At 52.2% G+C, this 21798-nt stretch overlaps 1 protein-coding gene across 12 annotated transcripts in view; it reads left to right on the top strand.

Moving 5' to 3' along the window:
- The window catches only part of PTPRS (protein tyrosine phosphatase receptor type S), a 217066-nt gene that overhangs the window by 112008 nt on the left and 83260 nt on the right, over nucleotides 1-21798 (top strand). For 11 of the 12 annotated variants that reach the window (XM_064175409.1, XM_064175408.1, XM_064175406.1 and 8 more), the window contains exons 5-6: nucleotides 6404-6592; nucleotides 18607-18717. In XM_064175409.1, the coding sequence (XP_064031479.1) occupies nucleotides 6404-6592; nucleotides 18607-18717 (300 nt within the window). Of the gene's footprint in view, nucleotides 1-6403; nucleotides 6593-18606; nucleotides 18718-19891; nucleotides 20433-21798 lie in introns of those variants that run through there. The other variant, XM_064175416.1, reaches the window with a different exon arrangement.

Genomic DNA, 21798 nt, shown 5'->3' with positions numbered 1-21798 from the left:
TGCTGCTTCTTCTGCTGCTTCTGCTGCTTCTTCTTCTGCTGCTTCTGCTTCCGCTTCTGCTTCCTCTTCTGCTTCTTCTGCTTCTTTTTCTTTTTCTTTTGCTTCTTCTTCTTCTTCTTCTGCTTTTTGTTTTCGTTATTACTTCCTGAGGCTGAGGGAGTTGAAGTTGTTTAGCCTGAAGAGGAGGAGGCTGAGAGGAGACCTCAGTTCTCTCTACAGCCACCTAAAAGGAGGTTGGAGTGAGGCTGCTGTTGGCCTCTTCTCCCAGGTAACTAACAAGAGGACAAGAGAAAATGGCCTCAAGCTGCACCAGGGGAGGGTTAGGTTGGAGATTAGGAAAAATGTCTTTGCTGCAAGAGTGGTCAGGGGTTGGAACAGGCTGCCCAGGGAGGTGGTGGACTCCCCATCCCTGGAGGTGTTCAAAAGTGAGCAGATGTGGCACTCTGGGACATGGTTGTGGAGGTGCTGGGTAGAAGGTTGGACTTGGTGACCTCAGTGTTCATGGTTCCTGCTTATGGATCACACTTCAGTAGCCTAAGACAGAGAATCTCATAGGAAGGAGGATTTGATGCTGCCAGCAGACAAGTGAGCTGAGGGTACAGGGGAGCCACTAAACCATGGCCCCAAGTACCAAGGCCACAGGTTTCTTGAACACCTCCAGGCACAAGGACTCCATCACCTCCCTGGGCAGCCTCTGCCAATCCCTCACCACTCTTGCAGGAAAGAAATTTTTCCTCATCTCCAACCTAACCCTCCCCTGACACAATTTCAGGCCATTTCCTCTCCTCCTTCACATCAGCAGCATCCTCATTGTGGCTTTCTGCATTGACTCCACAGTGTCTCCACAAGCTCACACCCTCCTCCTCCTCTAAATTATTAAACAGCTCTGCACACCCTGCAGGAAAAAAAAGCAGCAGCAAAAGCTTTATCTTTCCTTCTCATCCTCATTTCCAGCACAGCTCATTATCTAAACACAGAGCTGCCACCTTCTAGAGTGACAAGGGGACAGCCAGCACCAGGGTGTCCCTCTCCTCTCACTGGTGCCCCTTGCTGCTTTGCACTGCTGTGTGCTCCAGCTTGGTCCCAGGCACATCCCCCAGCATGGAGCATGTCCTCTGCTGGGATTTATTATACCTGAACACTGGAGCACTCTTCTCTCCTCTCTCTGCCCCTCTCCATCACTCCTCCTCTGCCCCTCTCCATCACTCCTCCTCTGCCTTTTGATATGGGGGGGATGTTTAAATAGCTCAGTCTGTGAGCAGATCCTTGGGGTGCTGTGTTAATAAGGCAAAGTGCAACATGGAAGAACATTTGCCTGCCTTAGCTGCATGAGTCCCATGATTTCCAGCTGCCCAGATCATAGAATCACAGAATCAAGCAGGTTGGAAGAGAGCTCCAAGCTCAGCCAGCCCAACCTAGCACCCAGCCCTGGCCAATCAACCAGACCATGGCACTAAGTGCCCCAGCCAGGCTTGGCTGCAACACCTCCAGCCACAGCCACTCCACCACCTCCCTGGGCAGCCCATTCCAATGCCAATCACTCTCTCTGCCAGGAACTTCCTCCTAACATCCAGCCTAGACCTGCCCTGCCACAGCTTGAGGCTGTGTCCCCTTCTTCTGTCCCTGGCTGCCTGGCAGCAGAGCCCAACCCCACCTGGCTACAGCCTCCCTGCAGGCAGCTGCAGGCAGCAATGAGCTCTGCCCTGAGCCTCCTCTGCTGCAGGCTGCACCCCCCCAGCTCCCTCAGCCTCTCCTCATAGAGCTTGAATCACAGACTGGCTTAGGTTGGAAGGGACCTCAGAGCTCATCTGCTCCAACCTGCACACCATACCCAGGGTCACCTCTCAGCTAGACTCAGCTGCTCAAGGCCTCATCCAGCCTGGCCTTGAACACTCCCAGGGAAGAAGCATCCACAGCCTCCCTGGGCAGCCTGTTCCAGAGTCTCACCACCTTCAGACTGCAGAACTTCTTCCTCAGCTCCACTCTAACCCTGCTCTGCCTCAGCTTCAAACCATTCCCCCCTTGTCCTTCCGCTAGACACCCTCCATGCAAAGTCCCTCTCCAGATGTGCCCTTGAAGCATCTCCAGCTTGCATCTCAGCTCTTTTCTTCTTGCCCTTTGCCCAGGCTGCTTCCAGGCAGAGAATTCCCAATCCAAACCATCCCTTTATTTATTGATGTGGTCCCAGGTTGTGAGTGATGGCTGGGGGATTGCTGGGGAGGGTGGCAGGACGTGTGCCTGCACGTCTTGTGGGGATTGAGTTGAGGTTGCAATTGCATTATTAGAGGGAATCCAATTGTTAGGGGATGGAGGCAGCTTCCCTTCTCCTGGCAGGAAGGAAATGTGAGCCCTCGACTCAGTGCAGTCTGTGGTGCTCAGAGCTGCTTCCTCCACTGCTCTGCTCCTCCAGTCTGAGCACGCCTCCAGCCGCGGTTGTCTTAATTAAACTCGGAGGAATTCTGCACATTGTGCTGCAAGATGAACGGGTTTGTTTAATTAGAGACACTCCAGAGCTGGAGCAGGCCTCCCCCCAACACACAGCACACACATGTGCACCCCCACCCCCCCGCCAGGCAGGAAGGTTGTGCTCTCTGCGGGTTAATTGCTTCGAGAAATGAAGGGACAGAGGCTGCAGGCAGGTGGAGGAGCAGCGGCAGGGAGAGGGATGAAAGCAGGGATCAATAATGATGTCATCTGCAGCCAATGCGGCAGCAGCTCCTTCCCAGCACACCGCTGCTGCTGCTTGCACGGCAGAAGGGAAGGGAGGACGTTAAAAGCTTGGCTGAGAGCTGTGCAAAGGCAGAGCCGTTCCCAGGGCCCCTCTGTCCTGAGCTCACTCCTGGAGGAGGGGGGCAGGGATGAGGCTGGGGTTTGCAGGAAGCCTGCTCTGCCCCAGCACAGAGACTCCTGCAGCACAGCCTGGTGGAGTCAGAGCTCAGGTTTGCTTCGGCCCTTCAGCAAGGATGGTCTCAGTGCTAGTTTGGACCCTCTGCTCCCTGACGTGCACTGGGGGTGGATTCAATGCCACAGATTCCCAGGGCCACTCTGTCCTGAGCTCACTGCTGGAGGAGGGGGGCAGGGATGGGGCTGGGGGTTTGCAGCAAGCCTGATCTGCCCCAGCACCGAGACTCCTGCAGCACAGCCTGGTGGAGTCAGGGCTCAAAAGTCTTGCTTCAGCCCTTCATCAAGGATGGTCTCAGTGCTGATTTGGACCCTCTGCTCCCTGAAGTGCACTGGGGGTGGATTCAATGCCACAGATTCCCAGGGCCACTCTGTCCTGAGCTCACTGCTGGAGGAGGGGGGCAGGGATGGGGCTGGGGGTTTGCAGCAAGCCTGCTCTGCCCCAGCACCGAGACTCCTGCAGCACAGCCTGGTGGAGTCAGGGCTCAAAAGTCTTGCTTCAGCCCTTCATCAAGGATGGTCTCAGTGCTGATTTGGGCCGAGGCATCCTGCTGGAGAGGTGCTTCAGGTGCAGCAGAAATGGCTACACCTTTATGCTGCTGCCAGCTCGTCCCTGCTGGGGGTGAGTGGAGCAGATATGAAATGGTTCATGTTTGTGTTTGTGGTCAGATTGCTTTGATGGCTGAGGGGGAGGTGTGGTTAATACATTTCACTCTCCAGTGAGTCACAATGCATCCTTCAGCAGCCTCCCAGCCACGGGCAGAGGAAGGAAACAATGCAGGGTTTAAAACACGCAGTTGAGGCATTTAAAGCCTTTTCTTCTCCACGGTAGCTGCGTGCTGCTAATAACAGAATTAGTCCAAGAGTTTCTGGGCCTCCAGAGTCAGAGCACAGAACAAAACCTTTGGCTCTGAACTGAGTCGAATGTGAGGCTCAGCAGCGCCGAGCAGCTCCTGCCCGGGACGCTGGAGAGCAGCGCTGGGAGCTGCTCAGTCTGCCTCCAGCCTAGAGCAAAGGCACCCACAAAGCAGGGCCACTGGGGTGCTCCCTTGCTCCACCATCTCTGCCTTCAGCCCTTCCAGCTCACTGCCTGCACCTCCCTGGAAGGATGTTGGAGACAGCTGGGAGAAGAGACCAACCCCCAGCTGCCTTCAGCCCTTCCATCTCACTGCCTGCAACTCCCTCAAAGGAGGCTGGAGACAGTGGGAGAAGAGACCAACCCCCAGCTGCCTTCAGCCCTTCCATCTCACTGCCTGCACCTCCCTCAAAGGAGGCTGGAGACAGTGGGAGAAGAGACCAACCCCCAGCTGCCTTCAGCACTTCCATCTCACTCCCTGCAACTCCCTCAAAGGAGGCTGGAGACAGTGGGAGAAGAGACCAACCCCCAGCTGCCTTCAGCACTTCCATCTCACTCCCTGCAACTCCCTGGAAGGAGGCTGGGGCCAGCTGGGGCTTGGTCTCTTCTCCCAAGTCACAAGTGATAGGACAAGAGGAAGTGGCCTCAGGCTGTGCCAAGGAAGGTTTAGGTTGGATGTTAGAAGAAGCTTCTGCACTGAAAGGCTTCTCACAGGCTGCCCAGGGGGGTGGTTGAATCTCCATCCCTGGAGGTGCTTTAAAGCCACAGAGATGTGGTGCTGAGGGCCATGGTGCAGCAGCAGCCTTGGCAGAGTCAGAGAATGGTTGGGCTCAATGATCTTAAAGTGCTTTTCCAACCAAAGCAAGCCCCTGAAGGGACCATTCTCTACCTAGGCTGGCTCCATTCCTGCTGACAGGTAAGGTGCCAGCAGTAGGAAATGAGCTCTTGTTGTGTTTGCAGTTGGCAGGGAAGCTTCCCAAGCCAGGCAGAGGGTTCCCAGCCCATCCCTGCTTGCTTTCAGTGGGAGGCTGATTGTGGTGGATGTTCCCTTCTTTAAAATCCAGCCTTTTTCTTTGAATCCTCTCTGCTCCTTCAGCTGCACTGGGGATGGATTCAATGCCACAGATTCCCAAGGCTGTGAGCCCTCCACACACCTCATTTGCAGTGCTGGAGGCTCCCTGCAGAGCCTCACCTTGGTGCTGGCATCCTCCTTCCACACTGCCCTCCCCCAGGGGCTTGGTTTTCTTGGTGGGGAGGTAAAGGGCAGCAGTGACACATTCCTGAGCTGGATCTGGCAGCATAAAGCAGCTCCCTTCCACGTGAGTTAGGAGGTCAGGACCAAGATTATGGGGGAAGCTCTGGGGTCTGTGTTAGTTATCACAAATTAGTCAGCACTGGTTGGGGTTGCCCTCCTCACCCTCCTCACTCTCATTAGCGAAGGCAAAGGCAAGATTGAGAGGAAGCAGGAAGCTCAGTGGAGCCTCTCTGCTAGGTGCTGGTGCCTTGTCCTCCTCCTTCGAGGGCAGCAGCACTCTGAGCTATTCAATGTGAAGCTCACAGCCTGTCTGCCAGCTCCTGGCTCCTTCTTGCTCTGTGTGTCCCCTCTGGTGACTGCAGCTGGACACTCTGCTCCCTTCTCTCCAAGTTTCCAGCCTGCCTTTGACAGCTCTTTTCATTACTTCTGAACCCATCAGTTACAAGACACAAACCCATCCATACCTAATACTTCTCAGTTCCCTGTAGGTACTCCCAGAGTTGATAGGTAGTTTATGTAAATCCTAAGCTGCTCTCAAACAAAAAGCCTGCTGATTTTTTTGTGTGGCTACTACAGGCTTAGACATACTCATTTTTTCTGTTGAGAAAAGGACTGGTGTAGGCTTTGGGTGAGGCTTGTGCTCAACAGAGCAGGTCTCACCAACACCAAACAGAGACTGGCACTTTCCATCTTAATTATAAATAATTGGGGGGGCTTGAAAAGTTACTTCTTAGTGCTCCTCAACTTTTACTACAGTTATGTAGAAGAGATGGCAAAGACTTTAGTCTTTGGTAGCAGCATCTCACCTCTACCTCCAAGTGAGCTTTCAGGTCCATTCCAACCTAAACCATTCTATGATTCTATTGCTATAGGGATAGGTTGGACTGGATGATCTTGGAGGTCTCTTCCAAGCTGGTTGATTTTATGGTTCTCTGGGGCAGTTCTGGTTTGTGCTGTGGGGTTTGGAGCAAGGAGATGAATCCCTGCTTTTAGTGTGACTCTGCAGAGTCCTCCTCTCATTACCAGATCTTGTCAATAGTCCCTCCCCAGCCCTCCTGTAGTCCACTTCAGATCCTGCAAGGCCACTCCAGGGTCTCCTGGAAGCCTTCTCTTCTGCAGGCTGCACAGCCCCAACTCTCTCAGCCTGTGCTCAGAGCAGAGCTGCTGCAGCCCTCTCAGCATCAACTCCAGCTGTGCTGTTGAGCAGCACCCCCAAGTCCTTCTCCTCATCACTGCTTTCTATCCATTCTCTGCCCGACCTGGAGCTGTTCTAAAGTGCAGTGCTCAGATCTGCTGCAGCTTTCTTTGTTGTGTTGCACTGAGCAGCTCCATCAGCTGCCCTGCTCCCTAGCAGGTATTTTAACCACCCTTCTTTTGTTCTCTCCCACCAGAGGACCAGTTACCTCCTGGCTTCCCAAACATCGATATGGGGCCCCAGCTGAAGGTGGTGGAGCGGACACGAACGGCCACGATGCTGTGTGCAGCCAGTGGGAACCCAGACCCTGAGATCACTTGGTTTAAGGATTTCCTGCCTGTTGACCCCAGTGCCAGCAATGGGAGGATAAAGCAACTGAGATCAGGTAAGGTCTCTGGGTGAGGTTGGAGAGGTTGAGACCTGGGCAGAGACACGAAGAGACTGCTCAGAGGTTCCTGAAGAGAAGAGAGGGCTGACAGAAATGGGCACTGCTGGTAGGGGTTGAGGGGTTAGCTTTGCTTTGGTGCTAGGACTCACTCTTCTTCCTCAGGTTGGATAGTGGCTGAGGTGTTTTCCTCTCCAAGCCATCCTACTGCTCAAGTAACATAAAGGGAATCACAGCAGGGAGGCTGGTTCCCAGGAGCTAGTTCTCTGGGTAATGGTGCTCAGGGGAAAGTGGGTGGGAGCTGAGAGTTTCTTCCTCAGACCAAGAGCTGGGGAAGGAAGAAGGAAAACCACTCCAGCAGATGTGGCATTTTAGGCCACACACAGCTGGTCTAGGGTGCACAGCTCAGGCAGCCTCTGCCTGCCAGAACATGATCCTGTTGGTGCAAGTTGAAGCTTTCAGAGCTGGCACTGAGGAACAGCTCTTGCAAGATCTCTCCAGCATCAAGTCCCTGCAGTCATCGCCGGAGAGCAGTTGGGAGCAGTCTGGAGTGACCTCTTGGTGGTCAGTGGCACTGCCCACAGAGTGGATCTCCACTCACAGATGTACCCCAGCATCGTGGCTCTTGTCAGTTTTCTGTCTTCCCCATCTGCTTGTCCATCTGTCTCTTTTGTTTGCTTTGTGTTTGTTGTTTCCTGTGTGTCTCAGCACCACCTCTCTTAACCCTCCCAGTTCAGGAGCTGGTTTTTACCCTCACTGGAGCTGCCAGCTCGCTCTGTGTGTGTGTGTGTGCATGCAAGGAGGGCACAGGTACATGGAGCTTTGGGTACTGCTGAGAAGCTCTTCCATTTCCCAGCTTCAAAATCCCACCCTAAGCTGTCTCTGGTAGCTGCAAGTGCAAAACAGCCTTTGGAGGAGTTACCTTGTGAGCAAAAGTAACCCCAACCAGCACCAGTCTCACTTCACCTGCTCAGAACATCCCTTTGGACAGACAAGATGGAGCAGTTCCCGGGGTCCTTATTGGCCAAAGAATGGCACTGTTGTAGGGAGAGAGGATCAGAATGGCCTAGGTTGGAAGGGACCTCAGAGATCATCTGCTGCAACCCCCTGGCACGGGCAGGGACACCTCTCAGCTTGACTTGGCTGCTCAAGGCCTCATCCAGCCTGGTCTTGAACACCCCCAGGAGGGAGGCATCCACAACCTCTTTGGGCAACCTGTTCCAGAATCTCACCACCCTCAAACTGAAGAACTTCTTCCTCAGCTCCAGTCTAACCCTGCTCTGCCTCAGCTTCAAACCATTCCCCCTTGGTCTGTCTCTAGACACCCTCTTGAAAAGTCTCTCTGCAGCCTTCCTGCAGGATCCCTTTGAGTACTGGAAGGCAGCTCTAAGGTCCCCCTGGGGTCTCCTCCAGGCTCGACACTCCCAGCTCCCTCATAGCAGAGGTGTTCCAGCCCTTGGCTCATCTTTGTGGCCTCCCCTGGCCCTCAGTCCAGCTGCTCTGTGTCCTTCTTCTGCTGGCATGCAGAGGTTGGGGTTGCTCTCTTTGTGTCAAACGTCTTAACAAGTTGGCCAGGCAAGTGTTAGCCAACTGCTGGCTCTGGGGGACTCACTTCTGCCCACTGTGAGGCTGGATCTGAGCTGACCAGAGAGGGGAACCCCCTGGCTTTCCTCTTGCTGCATTTAACAAGACCCAAAGATCCTTTGCCAAAGATTTTTCAGCTCAGTGAGCCACCAGTGGAGAGGATTCATCACAGCTCCACTTCAGCTTGGCTTTTAAACACCTTCCTAAATGGGTTCCTCCTCCAGCCAAGCAAACTTACAAGCTGCTACTTAAAAGTGCTGTGTTGAATTAGAATGGGCTGTTGAATGCCACAAACAGAGATGAGATTGACCTCCCTGTTTTATCATCACAGCTGAGGCAAATGCAAATGAAAGGAATCACTCAGCATAAATAATGAGAGGTAAACTAGAATTAGATCATGCTCCGTGCCCGTGATCTGAAGTGTGAGTAATGCAAAGGCAGATTAGGTTTAATGCATTTATCATCTTGCCTTTATGCTCTTAAACTGGGTTTGATCTGGTGTTTTCCTCAAAGCCATGCCAGCACTTGCATTTTCATTCCAGTGAGTTGCTTCTCCTCCTGGTGAACTCTTGGCCTCTCTGATAAATCAGAAGATACCTGCTGAGAATTAATCTCATTTACAGCTGCTTTGAATTAGGAAGCTGCCGAAGCCCTGGAGCATCCCTCTTGTCCTTAGGGGTGGAAACCTGTTGCTTGTGTGAAAGGCAGAGCAGATTCCTTGGCAGTCAGGATGTTAACAGAGTGATCAGAGAATGGTAGGGGTTGGCAGGGACCTCTGGAGATCATCTGGAGCAGGTTGCACAGGATGGCACCCAAGTGAGCTCTGAATGACTCCAGAGGTGCAGCCTCCACCACCTCTCTGGGCAGCCTGCTCCAGGACTCCATCACCCTTAAACTGAAGAAGTTCCTGCTCCTGTTTAAATGGAATTTCCTAGGTTAAACTTTGTGCCCATTACCTCTTGTCCTGTCCCTGGGCACCTCTGAAAAGAGCCTGGTCCCATCCTCCTGATACCCACCCTGTAAGTATTGATCAGCATTGATGAGATCTCCTCTCAGTCTTCCTTGTCCAGGTCAAAAGCCCCAAGCCCCTCAGCCTGTCCTCAGCAGAGAGATATTCCAACCGCCCTCATCATCTTTGGAGCCCTTTGTTGTATCCTGTCAAGTAGTTCCCTGTCCATTTTGCACTGGAGAGCCCAGAACTGGACCCAGTACTCCAGATGGGACCTTACCAGGGCAGAATAGAGGGGGAGAACCTCCCTTGACCTGCTGCCCACACTCTTCTTGCTGCACCCCAGGATGCCATTGGCCTTCTTGGTCTTGAGGGCTCGTTGCTGGCTCATGGTCAGGCTGCTGCCCACCAGGATTCCCAGGTCTTTTCCCACTGAGCTGCTCCCCAGCAGGTCACCCTCACCTGTGCTGGTGCAAGATGTTATTCCTCCTCAGGTGCAGGACCCTCCACTTGCCCTGCTTGAGCTTCCCCAGGTTCCCTCTGCCCACTTTCCTGGCACTCCTATTCCATCTGCTTTTATGGTCTTGCAAACCTTGCAGGTTCTGTGCTGCAAAGGCCTGTGGAAACACTGGAAGATCAGGGTCCTCTATGCTGTGTGTGTGTCTGGGGCAGTGGAAGGAGCTGTTTCAAGCCCCAGGCAGAGCAGATCCAGGCTTGTGTTTGCATCCCCAGCATGATGTGCACAGCGGTGCCCATCAGAGAGCTGATCCTGGGAGTGCTGCTCCAGTCAGGACTTCATTCAGCACATTCACCCTCCCAGAAAACAAACTTTGCTGCCACCAGTGTGGCATCAGCACACACGAGGGCATTGGATGCTTCAGGGCACTGCTAATGAGCTTCAGTGCAAGTCACCCACAGGTCAGCAGTGTGCCTCCAGCCCAGCTCCTTGGGGATTAACAGTCACGTCCCCACCAAGGGGCGTTTGGCAAGCTGCATGTGGATGGGAGTGCAGGGAGCAGGAGTGACCCTGGCACTGAATCACAGCTCCAGTGCTGCCCTGTGTTAAGACTGAGCACAGTAACCAGCAGCTGTGCTGTCTCTGTGCCTTGCTCCCTGCTGGAGGCTGGGACAGGCTGAGAGAGCAGCAGGACCAGAGAGTCCCCCAGGGTGTGCCCTGGAGATGAAGGGGACAGGGTGGCACATCTGCAGGGTGTGCTCTGGAGATGAAGGGGATAGGGTGGCACATCTGCAGGCTGTGCTCTGGAGGTGAAGGGGACAGGGTGGCACATCTGCAGGGTGTGCTCTGGAGATGAAGGGGACAGGGTGGCACATCTGCAGGGTGTGCCCTGGAGATGAAGGGGACAGGGTGCTGCTTTGTTGTGGAGGGTGCTAGGAACTGAATGGATATCAATGGATGGATTAGTGGCTAACATGCAGATCAGTTCATTAGAAGGTACAGGTGAAATGTCATGCACAGAGCCCTGGGGAGCTGTGTCCAGGTCTGGTTCTCCTTCACATTAACCCTGGGTGCTTCTCTGGCTATCTAAATGGACCTCTGAGATCTTGGTCGTTATTGTCACATCCTCCCAGGGACCCATTCCTCCTAGGGGGCTGCAGTGCAATGGAGAAACAGGGGAGGTGCCACTAACCACAGCAGCTTTTCTCTAGCCAGCATCTCTGCTCCTCCTTCCCATCGCCAGAGGACCTTTCCTAGCAGCTGGAAAAGCAATGCCTGGGGGCTCTGAAGCTGATCCAGCAGTCAGAGAAGAGCAGGGAGAGCCTCTACAGGCTCCTGCTTCCCTTACACAAACAGAAACACCTCAGCCTTAGAGACCCAGGCTGGCTAAGCACCCAAGTGGTCTCGGTGGCCTCAGGGGGGTGGTGGTGGGGGGGTGGATTTCTGCCTAGCCTTGATGCCAGCAGATTGAGGACATCTGGAGCCGGAGCCAATGTCCTTTGCTCATCCGTGCCACCTAGGGGGGACAGCAGGAGGCAGCCACCTCCTGCCATCCCAAAACCATTGTGTGTCTTTGTCTGTGTCTTCTATTTTCTCAACAACTGCCTATAACCAACTTTTGTGTTTCTTTTTTTTTTTCCTTTTTGTTCTTGTTTTTTTTTTTTTCCTTTTCCTTTTCCCCCACTTTTTGTTGTTGTTGTTAACACTCAGAGACCTTTGGTAAGTTCATTCACTTAAAAAAAAAAAATATCTATTTACTAAAAATCAACCAAAATCACAAATCAACCAAAAAAAAAAACCACTACCCAAACCCCAACAAAACAACCCAAAAACCTGTCCGGATTTGTAACCCTTTGCCCTTTAAACTAATCCCTTCTGTAACAGCTTCTTGAGAGGCATGCTGTGCATTTCTTCTACTAACTCTTCCAGCAGGGATACTCTGCCCTCTTAAATGAATTTCTGCAGGGGTAATTGCAGGAGAATAATTATCCTAATTAATTTATCTGCATAAAGAGATAACAGCTAAATATGAACCTCCTAACATTGGGTAGATTATTCTTTTCCTTTTCTTTTCCTTCTTTTTTTCCCCCTCCCCTTTATTATTCTTTCTCTTTTCTTTTAGTATCATAGCAACAGTTGTCCTGGAATTCCCCAATTCCACAATAGCCTGGAACTGTGATAATTGTCTTCACACCTGCAGCAGGCTTTGGAGTTTCACATCTAACAGGGTTATTGGTGTTGCCAGAAGGGAAGAGGGTAGGGGAGCAAGGTTGAAGCTGTAGCTCACAGGTCCTCAGCTCTGAGGGGGGAAAAAAACCAAAACCAAAAGCAAAAGAGAAGCTTCCCCCAAGCCCTAAACCCTTCCCAACCCCCCCCAGCAGATCATCTGTGTGCCTGGAGAAGGCAGGAGGCTGTCTGCAGGACTCACGTCACATTTCCTGCCTGTGCCAAGTCCCCTTTTGTTACTGGAGATGTAGCAATTGCAGCTGTCAGGCAGGATCCGGCGCTTTCCCCTCGCAGAAGACCCTGGATGATTGCTTGCTTGTTTGGAGCAGAAAGCTGCCTGCAGCCCTGGGGAGCAGAGCAGAGCAGAGCACACACATGGCCTCACACGTGGCCCAGCAGAAGGTGGGGATGTGTTTTCTGTCATTGCCATGGCAATGGTCACCCTCCTCCTCCTCCTCCTCCTCCTCCTCTGCCTGTTTTCAAGGCTTGGAGAATCCATAGCTTGGTGAGGGGGGAGTCAGGAAGGGATGGTGGAAGAGCAGATCCCATCCTCTGTGACAGAGGGGGACACCTGCACATGGAGCTCTGCCTGGCACCACCTTGGGCCTTTCTAATCCTTTAAGCTGCCTTTTGCCTCTGCTGCCAAATGCCAGGCTCTGGCCACCTGGGCTCACACAGCCTCCAGGTTTGCCCTAAATAAGCAGACCCTCAGGTCCTGGGAGGCTGTGCAGAGCAGTAGGAATAGTTTGCACATGGCACCTCAAATCCAGCTTTCCACTCAGGAGTTAGCATCCAGCAAGAGTTCTTCCTCCTTTAGTTTTGCTGCAGCACTGGAGTCCTTATCCCAGCCTGGACAGTGGTCAGGCTGCTGCAAGGGTAGGACACCAGGCAAGCCAGCTCCTGAATACCAGTGCCCTCCCCCCAGCCCCTCCCCAGGCTCCACCAGACCTGTCAGAGTTCCTCAGAACAAAACAATTAATCTGGTTTAGGTCCTCATCCAGCACCATCCTGCTGCCTCTGTGTTGAACATGAAGCTGGTTAGATGTGAAACTCCAGCAGTGAAAATCTACCATCTGTGTCCCTGCCACGTCTCAAATGCTCTCCTTCCCTTGCAAGTTACTCAGCTGGATTTTGATCCAAATTCTGCAACCCCCCCCAGCCCCATATCTGGGTTTGGAGCATCTTGTGAACTGTGTTTTGCTCCTCACCCCTGTGTGCCCCCTGCCAGAGGTAGAACTGGGAAGCCCAAGGTGGCATTGCCTGGCTTACCTCGCTCCTGGGAGCGCTGTCTCCAAGGCAGTCTGGGAGCTGCTGACAACCAATTTCCAGGGGCAATGCTGATGCTAAGAGGGAACAGGGAGTAAGTGACCTCCAGTGACACCAGGTAATGGCTGCTGTTGTAGCTGCACTTCCATAGCTCCAACTTCCAGCCTGTTTCTCCTGTCAATTAGAGGGAACCTTCGCAGGGAATTGCCAGGCTTAGCCAAGGCCAAAGACGCTTCACAGCAGTGGGTGATGTTGGGGTCTCTTCCCCTCCTCTACCCTCTTCCCATTAGCCTTGTTCCAGCTCTGTGCCACAGATGGCAGATTTTCGCTCCAGTTTGGAGACAGAAGGATGTATCAGAGGCTGTTTTTATTTCCACTGAACTGAACTGTAACCCTTTGCTGCTTAGCCTCTCTCTCTCGCTCGCTTTCTCAAACCTCCTGGCTGGAGAGCTGCCCAAGTACATGCTCCCCACCTCCTCTTCCAAGCACTGTCTCTCTCCAGCCTTTGTCCTGACAGCTAACCAGCCTGCTTTATTAACCTTAGCTAGTTCCTAACCCTAACTAGATGCTAACTTTTCTCTACCAAATAACCTAACCTCTTAACTAGAAGCTGAGTGTAACTAGACTCTAATCTCCTAACACTATAATACCTTTCTTCCCTCCCCCCCTTTGAAGACCCAAGGTGACCTGTAATCAGTACCCATATGCTTTTACCTTCTATCCTGAGAATGGAGGATTGAACCGCAGCAGAAGGATGAGCAGGGCTGAAGGATGAGGAGGGAAGGGGTTTTTTGTGGTGGTTAAGGCAGGAGATTGGCACGCAGGAGGCTTTGGCTTCCCTTCTTGTCCCTGCCGCAGGCTTCCCTCGGTGACCTTGGGCAAGTTGCTGCACCTCTCCTTTGGGTCCCCCCATGTGTAACCCAGGGGTAGCACCGCTGCTGTCCCTCCTGGGGCAGAGGAGAGGCTGCAAGGCTAACGTTTGTGGTGTGATGTGCTGTAGCAGCCCTGGCTGGGAGGTGCTGCAGAGCGGCAGCGTTGCCACCTCCCTAGCGAGAGGCACTGCTCGGAGCTGCGGAGTCTGCCCTGTTCTCAGGATTGGGTAAAAAGCAACCCACTGAACCCCCCCTCTTTGATAAGCTGTGTGACAAGCTTGAATGCCACCGTGAGCAAAAGGACCTGCCCTGTGTTCAAAGGAAGATGGTTGCAACCTCAGGAGTTTAAACGGGGTGGGGCAGGGACTTCACCCTGGGGGTCACCAACCGCAGCCTCATTCTCTCATCTCTGAGACCTGCCCAAGCCAAAGGCTGACGATAGGCACTTAGGGACAGCTGGAGTGGGGCTGGATAAACACAGCCCAGGGGAGATGCAGTCAACAGGCCAGCGTAGCAGGACTCTTCTCTCCCCATGCAACCCTTTCCTGCCCTGGCATTTAGGCTTCCAGAGCAGTTGCATGAGGTGCAGCCCTTTGCACAGCCTTCTTTAGTGCAGAGCGTCTGGCTTCGGTCTCGCTGCTGAGCCACTGAAGGATAACTGAAGGTCCTGGCAAGGACAGGTGTGGAATTCCTCACACATCTGTGCCAAGAACTAAAGTTTGGAACTGGGAATTTGTTAGCAAAGGTGAGATCAAACCTGCAGCTCTTAATGTGCTGCAAGGTACCTGGATGTCCCTTTAACATGGCCATAATGCCAACCCTTTTCCCCAGGAGCCACGAAAATCCAATGCAAGTGGCAAGCAGTAATGGAAGCTGACAGCTTGAGCATTTGCTTTGCATCCTTAGCTACCAAATGGAGCCAGGCTTAAGAATTTTTGGGAACCAAGTGCCACAGAGGCTCTGTAACCAGCCAGCTGAATTGGACTGCTTTAAAAAGGGCATCCCCGCCTGAAAGTACCCCCAGCCCTCTTCAGTCTGTCCCTGTCATTGAAGGTGAGGTAGAGCCAGGAAGTTTCCTACTGGGAACTGTCTTCCTTGACTCAGGTCCTTTTCCCACAGGCAGCCCAGGTGTTTGGGGTTTTACAGTCTGTTCACTTCTTGTCTTTGTTTCCTTTGCAGAAGGTACACCGATCCGAGGTAAGCCACCCCCAGCTCACTCACTCACCCAAACACTTCTCTCCACTCAGTCCCCGATCCATTGACCTCTGCTCAACACAGACTCTCCTTCTCCTTGTTGTTGTTGGTTGTTGTTGTTATGTTCTCTTGTCCTGCTTCACCTCTGGGTAGTTCTTTTCTTTTCTCTGTTGTTTTTGGGTTCTCTTTTTACACCTGTCTTTATTTTCTGTATGGTTCTGATGTCCTTCTTTTGTTTGCTGGGTGCACTTGGTGATACTGATGCTCTTATTCCAGTCACCTCTCAGGCTGTGCTGCCTCAGCCTTATGGCAGAGTGTTTAAGAGCTAATCTCTCCAGGACTGTGAAGGGATGAAGTTTATCTTGAGCCCTAAATGCTATCAGAGCTTGGGAAATGCTTAGGACCTTCTCTTCCTTGGTGCAAAGTGCTCCTGAGCCACTGTCAGTGGGGAAAGTTTCCAACCCTTTGCTCAGACAGATCTTACCTCCTCGGTGGACTCAGTTGTTTGACCTCAGAGCCTTCTTTCCCCTTCCTCCTCCTCCTCCTCTTACCCTTAGGTTTCCCAGGGAAGGGTCCCCATGGTAAGTAGCTTCTGCACTGCCTCTCTAATGGAGCCAAAAAGATCCCAGCCCTGGAGCTGTCAGCGAAAGGCAGCAGGACCTGGGTGTGCACCCCTAAAGAAACCCTGCTTTGGTTTTACCCACACTGCAAATGTAAAAGTCTGTAATTCTCTGCTGGTGAAAGCAACAGGAGGTGCTGTAGGTGAGATTTACTTTTTCACACATCATCTCTGCTGGCTCCTGACAAGTGCTGAAAACTCATTGACCTCTCTGCGGTGTCATTTCCACCCTTGCGTTCACCAGCAAAGCTGCAGTGGACAAGATGAGTGGGGGGAGAGTCCTCCTCTCCCTGGCAGAGCTGCCTGCCTGCAGCTGCTGGTTCTGCTCCTGAATCATAAACTCATAGAATGGTAGGGGTTGGGACCTCTGGAGATCATCTCCTGCAGCCTCAGGTTTGCCTAGATCAGGTTCCACAGGAGCATGTTGAGGAGGGTTTGGAATCTCTCCAGAGAAGGAGACCTCACAACCTCTCTGGGCAGCCTGCTCCAAGCCTCCAGCACCCTCACACCAAACAAGTTCCTCCTTAAGTTCAAGTGAAACCTCCTGGGCTCCAGTTTGTGCCCTTGCCCCTTGTCCTCTTCACTGGGCAGCACTGAAAAGAGCCCAGTCCCATCCTCCTGGCCCCCACCCTTTAGCTCTTGCTGAGCATTGATCAGATCCCCCCTCAGGCTGCTCTTCAACAGGCTAAAGATCCCCATGTCTCTCAGCCTCTCCTCATCAGGAAGATCCTTCAGGCCCCTCAGCATCCTCATGGCCCTCCACTGGACTCTCTCTAGTAGTTCCCTGCCCTTCTTGAACTGAGGAGCCCACAGCTGGGCACAGTACTCCAGGTCTCCCCTCGTGTACGCTCAGGCAGGCAAAGCTCAGGAGCCACACAGAAACATTTCAGAGAATCACAGAACCTGAGAGCTTGGAAGGGACCTCCAGAGGTCATCGAGTCCAGCCCCCTGCCAAAGCAGGAAGCAGTGCCTGGAGGCAGTGCAAGAGAGACCCAGGTCTGGGCTCCTCAAGTCAAGAGAAACGTTGAGGTGCTGGAAGGTGCCCAGAGCAGGGCAGCAAGGCTGGGGAGGGGCCTGGAGCACAGCCCTGTGAGGAGAGGCTGAGGGAGCTGGGGGGGTGCAGCCTGCAGCAGAGGAGGCTCAGGGCAGAGCTCATTGCTGCCTGCAGCTGCCTGCAGGGAGACTGTAGCCAGGTGGGATTGGGCTCTGCTGGAATGGGTTGCCCAGGGAGGTGGTTGAGGCCCCATGGCTGGAGGTGTTTCAGGCCAGGCTGGCTGAGGCTGTGGGCAGCCTGCTCTAGGGTAGGGTGTCCCTGGCCATGGCAGGGGGCTTGGCACTGCCTGCTCCTTGTGGTCTCTTCCAGCCCTGACTGATTCTATGATTCTATGATTCTCTCTTTGGGAGCTAGCAGGCAGGAGTGGCACTGCCCCAGCCCCTCAGCAGTGCTCTTCACAGCTTCTCATCTTGTCCCCTCTGTGCACACCCAGAGGAACATGAGCTCCCTGTCCTCCTCCTGTGAGCACCTTGGTTTTCCCTCCCTGTAGAGACTGTACCTGCAGCCAGCAATGAGATCATTTTCACTTCTCTCACTTCAGATTTGATCAATACTATTACACTGAGCTGCAGTTGTTTGGTTTCCATATTTAGGGTCGGGTTTGGTCTTGTGTTGCTTTTTTTTTTCCAGCTCTGGGAGTTTAAGAGCCTTTAGAGCATGTGAGCTCTGCCCATATCTGTAGTATAATCATGTACTCCTAATACATAAAACATTTGCCAGCCTGTTGAATTATTTATGTAGTATGTATTTTAACTGGAATTTTGCAGGGATGAAGCTTTCTGAGGTAAATGAGGCAATTTTCTTCCATGTAGTTACATGCTGCAGATCTCCTCATGTTTGCTTACAGCAGCCTTTAGCTTGGGCTCGGCATAGATTCTCCTCAGCCCACAGTAATATGCAGGTCTAAGAACAGCCTTAATCCTTTTGGCCCACTCGGTGGAAAGCACAGAGGCATTTTTTTTTTGAGGTTCCAATGCAGTATTTGCAAGGGATTTCCCTTGGGAATATTCCCTATCAGTAATGTGCTTTTCACACTGGCTCTTATCTCCGGGAGGCTTCCTGCGAATTGGGTGTTTAGGCACAAAACAAAGGCAGCAGTGATGAAAACTGCTCCCGGGATCCTAAGCAGTGAGTGACAAAGCTGTTTGCTTCTCTGGTCACTGCTTCAAAATCCAGCAAGAGAGAAGTCAACCTCCCGCTGATAGCTTTCTGGGGCTCCCAGCCATGGGGGTGATTGAAGTGGATTTCCTGAGGTGTGGTGCAGAATGCCTGCATTGCAGGAGCCACCAAAGTTGGTGCTTTTGCTGATGGTTTCAGAATGGAGAATAACACTTAGCAGGGGCGGGGGGGGTGGGGTGGGAGGTGGTGGGATTGAATTTTCTCCTTCTGTTGGGTGTGTGTCCAGCCGTGACAATGAGCACAGACACCAAGCGCTGATGCTGGCAGGGGGCTGGCTGCCTCCGGGAGCTTCCCAGCCCAGGTTAGCCCAAGGGGAGGAATCCTGGAATGTGTCAGGTTGAAAGGGACGTCTTGTCCAACCCCTCTGCAGTCAGCAGGGCCATCTCCAGCTAGGTCAGGCTGCTCAGTGTGACCGTGAACGCCTTCAGGGCTGCAGCCTCCACCGCCTCTCTGAGGTCGCAGCGTTCTGCCACCCTCCTTGCGCTGAGCATCCTCCTTATGTGCTGATGACAGAGACCAAAAGAGCAAACCTCTTGCCACTGCTGCTCTCTCTGCCAGACAAAACCAAATGGTGATGATGGTGTCTTTGCTGCGGTCTTCTTCTCTCCTGCCAGGTGGCCTGCAGATCGAAAGCAGCGAGGAGACAGACCAGGGGAAGTACGAGTGCGTGGCCAGCAACAGCGCCGGGGTGCGCTACTCCTCCCCTGCTAACCTTTACGTGAGAGGTAGGGAGCTCCTCGGCTCACCACGCTGCCACACACCTCCCCCCCGCCCAGGGCCTGCCTTTGCCCCCCCAGCTCTCTGCTGATGGTGCCTTAGTCCCTTGGATCCTCACAGAGTGCTGCCGAGCTGGCAGAGGGATCCTGCTGCTCCCAGAGGGGCACCTGCGGCAGAGTCGAGTGTGACCCCGGACGGTGCGGTCCAGAAACTGCCAGCATCAGACCTGCAGGACCCCGAGGGGATGCACAGCTCTGGCTTGCTGAGAGCCCCTAAGCCCCTTTTCTCCCAAAGGATCCCTCTGGAAGTGGGAAGGTTTCAGCTCTGCCGGTGTGGGGGTGAGAGGAGGGGAGGACCCTCTCAGCCCCCTCCGCTGAGCTCCTCTGTCCCCTGGATCTCACCAGCTCGCAGGAGGCTGCGTTCTCACTCCTCTCCCAGCTCCCAGCTGCAATCGGTCACCGATTGCTTGGGCACAAACGCTGGCCACAGGCTCACAGAGAGCTGCAGAGGGCCAGCAGCCATCTCTGCCACAGTGACAGATTCCTCCACCCGCGTAGCATGGGGAGCAGGTGACAGGGGGATTGGCTTCTCCTTGATGCCCCCTCGATGCTCTCCCAGCCAAGGGGGCAGAACCTTTCTGCTTCCTTTGGTCATTTCCTTTTAATCTCTCTGACCCATGCACTCTGTAGCTTTGGTTTAATATCTCCCCACAGCAAAAACCACAACAAAACCAAAACCCTTTTTGGTAAGGAGAGAGCAGGGCTGCTCCTTTCCACCTTTTTTAAAAGGAAAAAAAAAAACAAAACCAAAAACATAAAGAAAAAGAAAAAAAAATACCATTGGGGAGGAACAAAAGGGAAGAAAGGAAAAAAAAAAGCCAAGTTACATCCCAGCAAACTGTTCCCATCTCCATCCCATCGGCAGGGGAAGAGCCTCCCACCTTACACTCGCCTTCACTCTGCAGCCCCCCCCCGCCCCGCGCAGAGCCATGCTCCTGTGTGCACACTTCCTCTCCTCTCTCTTCTCTCCTCCTCTCTCTCTCTCGTGTCTCACGCTCACTAAACCACATGCACATGGAGAGAAGGCTTCTTCATCACTGAATCTTTCCAAGCTACCTTCTGTGGGATTTTGGGGTGTTTTTTTTTTTGGGGGGGGGTGGTGGTTGTTGTTGTTGTTTTGGGGTTTTTTTTATCAACAGCCTTTTGTGGCCAGCTGGGAAATTGCGTTGGGAAAAGAAAAGGTTTTGTCCCTCCTGCCCCTTTGTCGCCCTTGCCCCCCCCAAAATTATTCACTTTTTGGAGGTTGGAGGTGGGGGGGGGGGGAGGAGTGTGAATTTGGATCTGTTATCAATCCTTTGCAGGCAGCTTGGGTCTCTGAGCAGGAAAACAAAAGAGCACCACCCAAAAAAAACAAAGATGCAAGGAGCATATGTGGGGGGAAGGAGTTGTCATTGCTCTTTTACGTCTGAATTTCCTCTCCCTTTCTGGCCACTCACAAACTCCTCAGGAGGCAGAGCCATGGAGCTGCCTGTCTCCACCCCTGCTTTCTGTCCCAGTTAAGCCCAGCTCAACCTGAGCCCTGCCTGAGATCCAAAGCCAGCCTTAGCCGACCGAGAGAGTGCAGAAACCTCGGTGCAAAGCAAGCTGGGCTCTGTGGTTTGGGTCCTTTTTCTTTTCATGCCGTTTTAATTCCTTTCTTTCTTGTGCGTTGATACGGTGGAAAGGTAACACAAAGCTCTGAAACGGATTTGCTTTGGGTGGGAGGGGGAAAAAAAAGAACGAGGAAAGTTCATGCACATTTTTTTTTTCTTCCCTTTTCCTTTTATTTCTTTTTTTTTTTTTTCCCCTTTCCCCTTTCCTTTCCCTTTTGTTTCGTTGCTTTAAAAGAGTCCTGAGCACTCTCGTGTTTCCAATTGACTTTGTTTCTCCCCATAACTTGCTTGTCTCTAGAGAGCACCTGGGATAGGAGTTGTAAGTTTGATACATTGCAAGGAAATGTTTTTTTTGCTTTGGTTTTGCCTTTCTTTTTTTCTCCTTCTAATTATTTCTTTCGTTTTGTTGTTTTTTTTTTGTTGTTCCTTTATTCGGTCCCATTCTGGAGGTAGCACAAGCAGAGATGGGGAGGGGGAGGGGATGATGGAGAGGGGATGGGGAAGGGGTTGGAGAGGAGTTGGGGGGGGGGGGGAAGGGAGGGCTGGTGGGAAGCCTGGGTTTGGGGGAACAGATTTCCAGCCTGGAATCTCCGTTCTACTGGTTACAGGTTCTGCTCCCCCCCACACCCCCTTCTCCAAAGAGCAGATGGCACTTGCAGAAGTGAGAACTCCTGCCTGGGGTTGGCACCTCTGTGGGCGCTGATCCTCTGGGTTAGGGTTGCTCACGGTCAGAGCTTGGTTGGTCTTGATGGCTTAAAACTAAAGGTACTTAGGTGGATGGGAGGGGGAAAAAAGGCAGGGAGGCAAGGAAGAGATGGGTTGGTTACTATCTTCATTTTGGGGTTTGGGGCATTTTCTTTTCCTCCTTTCTTTTTTTGGTTGTTTTTTTTTGTTGTTGTTTTTTTTTAATCATTTTGGTTAAGAGAAAAGTAAAAAAAAAAAGAAAAACAGAAAAAAAAGAGAAAAACAAACAAACAAACAAACAATTTGCAGCTGACAGCCTTGAGAAGGCCTTTTTTTACTCTCTCTGTGTTTCCCCTATTTTTCTCTTCTCCTCATGTCATTGTGTTCCGCATCAAACCCCCTTAACATCCCTCAGAGCTACGAGAAGGTTGGTGTGGTTTTTTTCTTTTTTACTTTCTTTACCCACATTTTTACATTCTTAAGAGAAAAAACGAAACGAAAAAAAAAAAAAACAAAAAGGAAAAAAAAAAAAAAAAAAGAAAAAGCAAAACAACGAAAAAAAATTAGCAAAACCACGGGAAAAAAAATCGAAACGATGAAAAAAAAATTCAGAATGATGAAAAAAAATTTGAAATGATGGAAAAAAATTCGAAATGATGAAAAAAAAATCGAAATGATGAAAAAAAATTTGAAATGATGAAAAAAAAATCGAAATGATGAAAAAAAATTTGAAATGATGAAAAAAAAATCGAAA

The sequence above is a fragment of the Pogoniulus pusillus genome, chromosome 41 (genome assembly GCF_015220805.1).
Source record: "Pogoniulus pusillus isolate bPogPus1 chromosome 41, bPogPus1.pri, whole genome shotgun sequence".
In the NCBI taxonomy this organism is placed as follows: Eukaryota; Metazoa; Chordata; class Aves; order Piciformes; family Lybiidae; genus Pogoniulus; species Pogoniulus pusillus.
The sequence above is the reverse complement of the archived record's forward strand: the minus strand, read 5'-3'. Positions and strand labels throughout refer to the sequence as shown.